Source organism: Dendrobates tinctorius, unplaced genomic scaffold (genome assembly GCF_039654945.1).
Source record: "Dendrobates tinctorius isolate UK_male_01 unplaced genomic scaffold, ASM3965494v1 ptg000021l, whole genome shotgun sequence".
In the NCBI taxonomy this organism is placed as follows: domain Eukaryota; kingdom Metazoa; phylum Chordata; class Amphibia; order Anura; family Dendrobatidae; genus Dendrobates; species Dendrobates tinctorius.
Genome location: NW_027361689.1, coordinates 35,748,986 through 35,761,205, shown reverse-complemented (window position 1 = coordinate 35,761,205; position 12,220 = coordinate 35,748,986). Strand labels below are relative to the sequence as shown.

The 12,220-nt window shown below is 47.4% G+C and overlaps 1 protein-coding gene across 3 annotated transcripts in view; it reads left to right on the top strand.

The window, feature by feature from the left end:
* Nucleotides 1–11,878, top strand: part of PUM2 (pumilio RNA binding family member 2) — a 69,858-nt gene extending 57,980 nt beyond the window's left edge. For all 3 annotated transcript variants that reach the window (XM_073568290.1, XM_073568289.1, XM_073568288.1), the window contains one exon: nucleotides 8,855–11,878. In XM_073568290.1, the coding sequence (XP_073424391.1) occupies nucleotides 8,855–8,986 (132 nt within the window). In that variant the 3' untranslated portion in view covers nucleotides 8,987–11,878. The remainder of the gene's footprint in view (nucleotides 1–8,854) is intronic.
* Nucleotides 11,879–12,220: the final 342 nt, after the last annotated feature.

The window sequence follows — 12,220 nt, the reverse complement described above, 5'->3', positions numbered from 1 at the left end:
CCTTATCTGGACGACCTCTTGGTCAAAGGCCCTTCAATACGGGCATGCGAGGAAAATGTCAACATCACGCTAGATACTCTTGCCCCCTTAGGGTGGTTGGTCTATGCGAAGAAGTCATCCCTTGTGCCAGCTCAAAGGATCTCCTTCCTAGGAATGATTCTCGACACTCACCGAGGGTTGGTAATTCTCCCTCAGGAAAAGGTGCAAGCGCTCCGGCAGGGAGTCCGGACACTTCGGCAACCAGTCCCTCATACCATCCGATCCGGGATGAGGAGTCTAGGGAAAATGGTGGCAGCAATGGAAGCGGTACCGTTCGCCCAGTTCCATCTTCGCCTCCTGCAGCACGCCATTTTGTCAGCTGGGGACAAGAATCCCTTCACGCTTGATCGGCAGTGCCGACTGTCTTTTCAAGTCAGGCAGTCGCTCGGATGGTGGTTAACCATTTCCTCTCTGACCCAGGGGAACCTTTCCCCCCAGACCACTGGGGTGATGACAACCGAAGCCAGTCTCCTCGCCAGGAGGCACGCCTCCCGATCAACTTATTGGAGATATGAGCAATTCGACTGGCTCTGCAAAAGTTTTATCACTTTCTAGCAGGCCGCCCCGTTCGGATTCAGTTGGACAACGCCACGGCAGTGGCTTACATAGATCACCTAGGGGGCACCAGCAGCAGAGCAACCATGCGCGAGGTGGGGTACGTTCTGCCACTCTGTGTTTTCGGCTGTCCACATCCCGGGCGTGGAAAATTGGGCAGCAGATTTTCTCAGCCGCCAGGGTCTTGCGTCCAGAGAGTGGTCTCTACATCCTGAAGTCTTCCGGCAGATTTGTCAGATGTGGACCTGATGGCGTCCAGAGTGAGCGCCAAGGTGCCCACATATGTCGCTCAGGCCAGGGACCCGCAGGCAATCGCTGTGGGCGCGTTGGTTCTGCCATGGAACCAGTTTCGCCTCCCATATCTATTTCCCCCGCTGCCACTACTTCCGAGAGTCGTCAAGAAGATCAAGACGGAAGGGGGGCCGGCAATTCTGCTGGCCCCGGATTGTCCCCGTCGAGCGTGGTACGCAGATCTAATGCTGCTACTCGCCGACGTCCCTTGGCGCCTACCAGAGCGCCCGGATCTACTTTCTCAAGGGCTGGTTTGCCACCTGAACTCAGGGGCCCTGTGTTTGACGGCATGGCCATTGAATCTTGGATTCTAACCCAGGCGGGGTTCGGGAGCAAGGTGGTCGCTACAATGATTAGCGCATGGAAGCCTGCTTCAGCACGAATTTACCACCACACCTGGAAGGTGTTCTTCGCTTAGTGTCGAGGCCGCGGTGTTTCTCCACTGAGATTCTCGATCCCCAACATCTTGGCTTTTCTCCGTGTGGAAAAGGCTCTTCACATGTTAGACCTGGTAATAGCCCTCCGGAGGTACGTGTTGAGGATGGCACCATTTCGCCAGATGGACACGCTGTTGGTGCTTCCTGAAGGGCGCAGGAAGGGACTCGCTGCCTCAAAATCAACCATAGCCAGATGGATTCGTTTGACTATTCAGGAGTCCTACCGCATTAGAGGCGTATCGATTCCAGCAGGTATCAGAGCGCACTCTACTCGGGCAGTGGGCGCCTCTTGGGCGCTTCGGCATCAGACTTCGACGGAACAGGTTTGCAAGGCAGCAACCTAGTCCAGCCTGCACACATTTGCCAAACATTACAATATCCATACTCTGGCCTCGGCGGATGCGAGCCTCTGTGTCCCCAATGAGGCGAAGGAGAAACATGGATTTTTGTGATTAACTCACCGTAAAATCCTTTTCTCCGAGACGCTCATTGGGGGACACAACACCCACACGATCAGCCAAGTTGGCTCTTGTTTTGTTTAAATTAATATATGTTTATTTATTGGATATAAGGGTGGTGTTTTTCCTTTGGACATGTTGTACCTGTATTAAGGCTGTTTTTTGTTGTCCTCCTACTGCTTTGGCACCAAAATTATTTCCGCCCGCAATAGGGGCGAGTGTGTATAGTGCGGAGGAGGAGCTAACTTCTTTTTTTCACTTAGTGTCAGCTTCCTAGCGGCAGAAGCATACACCCACAGTCTGTGTCCCCCAATGAGCGTCTCGGAGAAAAGGATTTTACGGTGAGTTATCACAAAAATCCATGTTTTGCTTAGTGTCCATGAAGGCACACGTTTTTTGCTCCAGACTTTTTTCCATGAAGATTAGACAGGGGCAACGGATCCTATTGAAAGGGTCAGATTTCCCCAAACCAATAACTGGCGAGCACGTGCGAGTGTCCCACGTATCCTCTCCCGCGACGTGGGACACGATGCTGGACTTAGCCCTGACCACCCCTAGGTATTGAAACCATGAGCTGTACAGAGGCAAAAGACTAGTCCGTGCGGCCCCCACTGCTCCACCAATGCTTAGACTGCGGTGCTGCAAGGCGGCAGACGGTCCCTCTCCTCACCCTCTGAAGGGGTTAGATGGAGCTAGGGTGCCTGCACCGTCCTATTTTTTTCAAGGCCCCCTCACATACCTGAGCCGGGAAGCTGAAGAGGATCGTCAGTGAGGAGAGGGCCTGCGAGGGCTCCGGCTTCAGATGGAGAGCGCGGTGCGGAGCAGCCCGCGCCAATAAGTAGCGCCAGTTTTTGCGGCGCCATCCGGTGCTTTGGCATCCGTAAGTTCTGCTTCTCGCTCCCTGTCACCAGAGGTTGATAGCGAGCAGACCTCAGATTTCAACTCAGACGAGCCCCTTGACCTGGATGCTCCAGGGTCACGTGAGACAGTGGACAGCCTCATAGAAGCCGTCAATCAGACCTTGGTGATTGAGGATGATCCGGCAGTGGCTACAGGGCATAAGGTGGTGTTTAAGCGAGTGAAGCGGCCGCACAGAATTTTTTCCTCTCACCCTGAGTGTGAGGACATAGTGCAGCGACACAGGGAACGACCAGACAGGTGTTTCTCGGATCAAAAGGCACTCGAAGCAAGGTATCCATTTGCCCCGGACCTCCGTAAAAAATGGACGGAATCTCCGATAGTGGATCCACCGGTGTCACGCCTAGCCACTAAAACTCTGTTATCCGTATCTAGTGGTTCCTCTATTAAGGATCCCACAGATTGCCTCATAGAGAGCTTAGCTCGCTCAGTATATGAGGCGTCAGGATCAGCGCTCTCTCCCTCGTTCGCAGCAACTTAGCCAAGGCTATGATCTCATGGTCAGAATCATTAAACAAGTTTGCGCAGGAGCAAGAGCTACCTGCAGAGATATCGGAGATCGCGAGTCAGATCGTGATGGCCGGAGACTACGTAATCAATGCATCTCTGGATGCGGCCAATTGCTTGGCACTTGCTGCCGCTAACGCAATTTCTAGCAGAAGAGCTCTATGGTTAAGGACATGGCGGGCCGATTCTAGGTCCAAGAAGTCCTTGACTTCCCTGCCCTATCAGTGCGGCCGTCTATTTGGGGAACAGTTAAATCAACTTATCTCCGACTCCACAGGAGGAAAGAGCGGTTTTCTCCCTCAACAAAAGGTCAAACCACCTTTTCGCCACCCTTTTCAGGCACGTTTTTGGCCTTTCGCAACCCCGGGTGGACCACAGCGGCCAATTCCACCGCTTCAGGCCGCCCCAACCAGGATAGGGAGTGGCAGGTCTCATATAGAACAAACCCATTGGGGAGAATGCGTACTCAACAGCCCAGATTGAGGGGATCCAGATGCCAAAGATCGTCAGCCAAATGACTCAAGGCGTTTACCAGACGACACCAGCAAGGTGGGCGGCCGACTACTCTGGTTTCGCCACGTCTGGTTTAGGGTCGCAGGCGACGCATGGGTAAAGGAGTTGGTGGCCTCGGGTTACAAAATAGAGTTTGTCAGAAACCCTCAAACGTTTTTTTCTTTCTCGTCTTCCCAGGGTGGATACCCAGGCAAGAGCTCTGTTGGGAACCATCGAATCGCTCCAGTGCAACGGGGTCATTGTTCCTGTGCCAGAGCTCGAAAGGGCTCAGGGCTTCTTTTCCAACCTGTTTGCGGTTCCCAAAAAGGACGGGTCTGTCAGACCTGTTTTGGACCTAAAACTTCTGAACAAATTCATCAGGGTCAGACATTTCCGGATGGAGTCTCTCCGTTCAGTCATATCGGCCATGGAGCAGGGAGAATACTTGGCCTCGGTCGACATCCTGGACGCATATATGCATGTTCCCATCTTTCCTCCTCATCAAAGGTTCCTGCGTTTCGCCATCAACGGTCAACATTTTCAGTTCGTGGCGCTATCTTTCGGGTTAGCCACGGCTCCCAGAGTGTTCACAAAGGTTATGGCAGTTGCCATGGCCATATTGCATTCTCGAGGCATAGTCGTCTTGCCTTACTTGGATGACCTATTGGTCAAGGGCCTTTCAAGACGGGCATGCGAGGGAAATGTCAACATCATGCTAGATACTCTTGCCCGCTTAGGGTGGTTGGTCAATGCGAAGAAGTCATCCCTTGTGCCAGCTCAGAGGATTTCCTTCTTAGGAATTATCTTCGACACTTGCCAAGGGTTGGTGATTCTCCCTCAGGAAAAAGCCCTAACTCTACGGCAGGGAGTTCGGACTCTTCGCCAACCAGTCCCTCTTACCATTCGTTTCGGGATGAGGATTCTAGGAAGAATGGTGGCAGCAATGGAAGCAATTCCGTTCGCCCAGTTCCATTTTCGCCCCCTGCAGCACGCTCTCTTGTCAGCCTGGGACAAGAATCCTTTCGATCGGCGGTGCCGACTGTCCTCTCGAGTCAGGCAGTCGCTCGGATGGTGGATAAGCAGTTCCTCTCTGACCCAGGGGAAACCCTTCTCCCCAGACCATTGGTTGGTGATAACCAATGCCTGTCTCCTCGGCTGGGGAGCGGTGTTTCGCCACCACACGACCCAGGGACGGTGGTCGCCACAGGAGGCGCACCTCCCGATCAACTTATTGGAGATACGAGCAATTCGGCTGGCTCTGCACCAGTTTCATCACTTCTTAGCAGGCCGGCCCGTCCGGATCCAATCGGACAACGCCACGGCGGTGGATTACATAAATCACCAAGGGGGGCACCCGCAGCAGAGCAACCATGCGCGAGGTGGGGCACATTCTTCAGTGGGCCGAAGCAAATCTGTGATTTCGGCAGTCCACATCCCGGGCGTGGAAAACTGGGCGGCAGACTTTCTCAGCCGGCAGGGTCTTGCGTCCGGAGAGTGGTCACTACATCCCGAGGTCTTCCAGCAGTTTTGTCAAGTGTGGGGAACTCCGGATGTGGACCTGATGGCGTCCAGAGTGAACGCCAAGGTATCCACATATGTTGATCGGGCCAGGGACCCGCAGGAAATCGCTGTGGATGCGTTGGTTCTGCCATGGAACCAGTTCCGCCTCCCATATCTTTTTCCCCCACTGCCACTACTCCCGAGAGTCATCAAAAAGATCAAACGGCGGAAGGGGTTCCGGTGATTCTGCTGGCCCCGTCGAGCGTGGCACGCATATCTAATACAGCTGCTCGCCGACGTTCCTTGGCGACTGCCAGAGCGCCCAGATCTACTTTCTCAAGGGCCGATTTGCCACCCGAACTCAGGGGCCCTGTGTTTGACGGCATGGCCATTGAATCTTGGATTCTAACCCACGCAGGGTTTGGGAGCAAGGTGGTTGCTACAATGGTTAGCGCCCAGATGCCTGCCTCAGCACGAATTTACCACCACACCTGGAAGGTGTTCTTTGCTTGGTGTCGAGGCCGGAGTGTTTCTCCACTGAGATTCTCGATTCCCAACATCTTGGCCTTTCTCCAGTCGGGCCTAGACTCGGGCTTGGCCCCAAGTTCCCTCAGGAGGCAAATATCGGCCTTATCCGTCCTGTTCCAGCGCAGAATTGCTACCAATTTGCAGGTTAAGACTTTCATCCAGGGAGTCTCCCTCTTGGTACCTCCCTATATGGCGCCTATGGACGCCTAGGACCTTAACCTGGTCCTAAGTGTTCTGCAGGAAGCTCCATTTGAACCACTTCAGGATGTCTTTGAGGTACCTTTCCTGGAAAGTGGTGTTCCTAGTGGCCATCACTTCTATCAGACGGGTTTCAGAGCTGGCGGCCCTATCCTGCCGAGCTCCGTTCCTCACTTTCCATAAGGATAAGGTGGTGCTCAGACAAGCCCCTCCTTTTCTGCCAAAAGTCGTGTCCTCACTTCACATTAATGAGGATGTTGTCTTGCCTTCATTTTGCCCAGCATCTGTGCACCGTGTGGAAAAGGCTCTTCACACGTTAGACCTGGTAAGAGCCCTCCGGACGTACGTGTCGAGGACGGCATCCTTTCGTCAGATGGACACGCTGTTCATGTTCCCCGAAGGCGCAGGAAGGGACTCGCTGCCTCAAAATCGACCATAGCCAGATGGATTCGTTTGACTATTCAGGAGTCCTACTGCATTAGAGGCACGCCGATTCCAGCAGGGATTAGAGCGCACGCTACTCGGGCAGTGGGCCCCTCTTGGGTGCTTCGGCACCCGGCTTCGACGGAACAGGTTTGCAAGGCAGCAACCTGGTCCAGCCTGCACACATTTGCCAAACATTACAATATCCATACTCAGGCCTCGGCAGATGCGAGCCTGGGTAGAAGGATTCTCCAAGCAGCGGTGGCGCACCTTTAAATAAGAGGTGCATGTATCTTGGATCGGTGAGTCAATCTCCCACCCCCAGGGACTGCTTTAGGACGTCCCACAGTATCTGTGCCCCCAGTGAGGCGAAGGAGAAACAGGGATTTTTGTGATAAACTCAACGTAAAATCCTTTTCTCCGAGACGCTCATTGGGGGGACACAGCACCCACCCTATTAGCCAAGTTGGCTTCTATTTTGTATACGCATTTATTTGTGATATAAGGGTGGTCTTTTTTTCTGGACATGTTGTACCTGTATTAAGGCTGATTTTGTTGTCCTCCTACTGCTTTGGCACCAAACTGATTTCCGCCCGCTATAGGGGCGAGGGTTTATACGGCGGAGGAGGAGATAACCTCTTTTTTTTTTTTTCCACTTAGTGTCAGCCTCCTAGTGGCAGAAGCATACACCTCACAGTATCTGTGTCCCCCAATGAGCGTCTCGGAGAAAAGGATTTTGCGGCGAGTTTATCACAAAAATCCCTGTATTATTATTATTATTATTATTATTATTATTATTATTATTATTATTATTATTATTATTATTACCAAAGACTGGGGCACTTTGGGTAGTTCAGATACCATGTAATCAGATGGGTTAGTATGCGAGACCAGTAAAATGCGCCAGAATCACCCAAATGAACCAGATTGGTTGAAGGAGGTGGGGCAGAGCCATATAAGTGCGTAAGGTTGATTGGCTTGGAGACATTGCCCGCTGGGAGCCGGTTAGGCTGCAGTAAAAGCTGGCTACTCCATTCCATCCTAGCCCCACCAGAGATCCAGAATCGCTCCATGTTGCGCTGGAGGAAGTGTTGCTGCGCATAAAAGTGCTAGAGCTCTAAAGAGTATACTGGAGAAAGGCCAACACAATATGGGAGCTGTTAGCATGCTGGAGCGCAGGGGACATATTCGTCTATCCCGAAGAGGCCAATTCCTGGGGTTCTTGGAGCCGTCTTCACTGGGACCCTTAGATCTGTATTCTCTCCGTGCAACGCTCTTTGCTGTGATGGACTGGAAGCAGACAAGGGAAGGACTGTTTGTCTGGTCACCTGAACACGGCTACATTTGGGATTGAGGCCCTGCCATCCAGACCAGACGGGATACAATTTGACCTGTTCAGTACTTTCTCCGTTTATAGTGAGGCTAATCCAATATTTTCCAACCTAAAGGAGAAGACAAAAAAAAATGTAATACCAAAAGGAAATAAAGTAAAAAACAGGTCTGGTCATCAGACTTGCCTGCCTCCAACGTGGCACTAACCCGGTTTAGTCCAGTATCTGCAGATGGATGTAGTTTGCAGCGAAGGAGCCGTCTTTTCTAATTCTTACTTTTGGGCCTCTTGGAGGCAGCAGCACACACCCATGGTTCCTATGACCCCAGATGATGCAACTGAAAATTTTACGAGTTTGCATATCTGATGCAGAGAGGATAGGAACAATGCCCAATAAAATAGCCTGTAAATATGGATCACAGATGTACTGTATGTGCCATCAAATAAACTTGATGAAGGGTGCAGTACAGCCCTAATGTTGTGACCAAAAACAATGAAATAAGAATGTTTTTGGTGACAACATTAGGGCCGTGTTTCACCTTTCACCATTCTTATTTGATGGCACATACAGTACATCTGTGATCCATATATACAGATTATGTTATTGGTCATGGTTCCTACCCTCTACGGACCTCTTCTCTGTATCTGGTGTGTGGACATGTTAGTGTTATGTGTTGTGCGCTGACTGGTGTTAATACACTATTGAAGATTGCGTTGCATGGTTCTGCAGAGCAGGTGGGTGATTGCCTCATTTTGGGCATACCCTCCATTTGTCTATAGACTATGGAGCATTTTTAAAGCTTTGTCAGTGTCTGCTTTTATTTAATAAAGTGTTAGTTTGCTTGCCGTATATGGCTTTTTTTCCCCCATTTTATGCCCTTTATTACCTTTTGTGATAATTTTTGGACATCCTTGGATTATGGTTAAATGCAACAGAGAATTAAAGGAAAATGAATATTGTGGTCAGCACTGGCCTATATATATATATATATATATATATATGTGTGTGTATGTATGTATGTATGTATGTATGTATGTATATATATATATATATATATATATATATATATATATATATATATAGAGAGAGAGAGATAGATATATAGAATTCTAAAAGCTTCAACCTCCTCAAGAATTAACCAGATTTTTTTTTTTTGTTTGTTTTTTTTCTTTCCTAGATCCGGCCGCACATCACAACATTGCGAAAATACACATATGGGAAACACATACTGGCCAAGCTGGAGAAATACTACATGAAGACTAGCAATGATCTTGGGCCAATGGTTGGACCATCAAACGGCATGCTCTAGGCAAAGCCAGGAATAGAGAAAAGTGTCCTCACATTACACCTGCCATGAACGAAGGCCCTCCCAAGCCTCCCACCTCGCTTTCTCTCACCTTAGCCGATGTGTACCACACTATTTATTGTCCTCCCGCCTTGTACATTTGGGGTGTTCCTCCAGCTACTGTGGGAGACTTACCCAGCCGCCTCACCGGCACAAAACCAGAGCCTGTAAATGATGTAATTGTATCAAGCTGTCACATATTTTGTAAATTTTTACCTTGTAAAGTTCCTGTAAAAAGTGGTAGTTTTTAAAGGGAAAGTACAGTATTTTAATAATGCTGGTTTGCCGGTCGGGTCAGTCTCCCATCAGCTCGGTGGGTTAATCTGTAAATAGGGGTCTAATATTATTTTTGTGACATAGATTCATTTATTTCTTTTAAACATGGATATATTTTTTTTTTCTCAAACTACTTTTCAAGTTTGTTTCCACAGGCGCGTAGGCACATAAAGAATCAATGTTTAAAGGGATTGTTCAAAATCAATCAAAGTGGCTATCTAAAGTATATCTTACCTGTTACATCTTCGCCATGCCCCGCTGTTCTCTATTTACTTGCTGCAATGTTGTCATGTGGTCACACCGGGGTAATATTGCTTGCAACATTTTTTTTTCTTCTACCACTTTGGCCACTTTCTGGTTGATACCAGACAACTCCTAAAAAAAAAAAAAAAAAAAAGTAACCTATATACAGTCACAGTCCCATATGTGCAGAGACCCCCATCAGCTCTCCTGATTTGCCCCTGTATTTTATCATTGTGCCTTCACTCAGTAAATTTATTCATGTCTAAGATTAATAATAACTACATGTAAGTGTGCAGCGCCGTGAACACTGAGTTATCGTAATTTATTCATACATTTCCAGAAAGAATAACAGAAGAACAATAATAAAATCCCCCAAAAAAAGAGATGCGCAAAAAAAAAAAAATTATAATGAGGAACACAAGTGTGTCATAACACAGACATGTAAGGAGAGGTGACGGGTCCTCTTTAAGTCAAGACTGTGTTCATAGGATGGCAGCCTAGGGACCAGCGACGTAGCCAAAACGTTATGTTGGTAGCCATGTTCTGTCTGTAGATTGAGGAGACTAGTGGCGTTATCAGAGGACTGTGCGGTACCTTTCATCTTGGTCTCCATGTAATTCCTAATTTCTTGCCAGGAGAGTTTCTACTCCTGGTGAAAGGGGGCACAGTATGAAAGGGCCTAATCCAAAACTGTACAGCCCGATCAAGAGCGTTTCTACCCTTTACGGGGTCAATCTGTGATTTAGACCACGCGTTTCGGGTTAAGTTTAACTCTACCTCAGCTGCGTCCATCTGACCCCCGGCGACCTCACTTAATTCATTTTTTAGGCTGCCTTCCTATGGATGATTGTGTGTAGGTGATGCACGAGAGGTCCATGTAGTGTATTAACTCACTCACTTTACTGCCTGTTGGAAAGACTTGTGTGTGTGGATACACAACTGCAGTGATTAAATTTTTTTTTCTACTTATGTAAATCATTGGCTGCATAATGACATTGGCTAATTTTTTCTTTTTTTTTTGCGTTTATGAAATATGTGCTTGTTTCTGGCAATGAATGCCTATTATCAACTTTTTTTTTTTTTTTTTTTTTCCCCCCATGCACTCGCATTTTTTTTTTTTTTAAAGGGACCTAGTGCACAAATCATACAGTTTGCATACAATAGAGGCTTCAATCCATTCCTCTGTTAATTGCAACCTCCGCGAGGGGCGGTGGGGAAGGCTCGGATAACGACGTTCCTAGAAAGGAGCATCGGGATCCACAGATTAAATAAAATTCTGGAGAAAATGATGACGACTCCGTTACGTTTCCTGATTAGCACTGACGATTAATCATTGCTTAGTTCTGGCGTGGTAGATATATATATATTTTTTGTTATCATTATTATGTACACAGAAGTGTGAATTTTTTTTTGCCAGATCAAATGAATTTAGATAGTGGATAAAGGTCCCTTTTTGCGCATGATAAAATATATATATTAAAAAAAAAAAAGTATATATATACATATAGTCGAATGGCTTTCTGTTTTGTAATTGTTTTGGGGGTCATATATAAATATCTGCTTTGTATTGTATAAGTGTAACTAATGAGTAGTTGACCGTTTACAGTCTCGATGTTTAATACCGAGCCTTGCTTATTTTGTAGTTGGTTGTACAGATTGTACATTTGTAAACCTTATTTTTTTGCTGTATATGTCACTTTGTTTTCACCTCTTCATCTGGGAAGGGGAAAAAAAAAACTTTTTTTTTTTTTTGCATTTTAGTGTACATTTGGGTGTCTCTATATTGCCTTGGCAAATAGTATTGTACAATGTAAATTTCTTTCTTTAAATCAATTTTTTTTTTTAACCAGTCTTTCTACAGCTTGGTAAAAAAAAAAAAAAAAAAAGTATATAAATATATAAATACCAGCTATCTATTTATCTAGCGCTGGAGAACCCGTTCTTGTTTCTACACCACGGCTCTAACACGTTGATAGGAATCAATGCAGTACATTGTGGCTTAGTGAGTAGAAATGGTATATATATAATATGTCCATGTATATAGGGTTCTGCTCACACAGGAGAGCCTCACGAGTAATAAGGCCAGTGGCTTGCTATGTATAGTACTGTATTTTTTTGGGATTAGCCTGCTAAAAAGCCAAGAGGATAAAGTAAAAAAAACAAACAAACAAAAAACTTATGTAAATTATTGTCAATTTTGGTGAACATACAGCATTGTATCAATAATCTATAGATGATGTACATTTACAAGCGGCCTTATGTACATTTTCCAATGATCTTTTTAAAAAGGCAGAATTGTGACCACATGTGTATAATTAAAAGACTTTTTAATCCTTTCGTTTTGGCGTATTTTTCCTTCCGTTCTTCTCTAGGAGCAGAGGTGCCTTCTTTCTATTGCTAATTTTTCTGTCAAGATTTCTACTCTCCCTCATCCATTTTTAGTACAGTTTTAGTACATCCATTTTTAGTACAGTTTGCCAGGTCATCCCTCCTGACCGCACCATGGAGGTCGTCCTTCTTATCCTTGCTGGGACAGGAAACAAAGAGATGTTAAAAGGACCCTCTCGCCTCCACCCCCTCAGTGTGTTTTTCCTGTCATGGCGTGGATAGGAATGGCGAGAGAAGAGCTTCGGCGTTTATCCCTAATCGTACCTGGAACAGATGGGGGGGGGGGGGGGG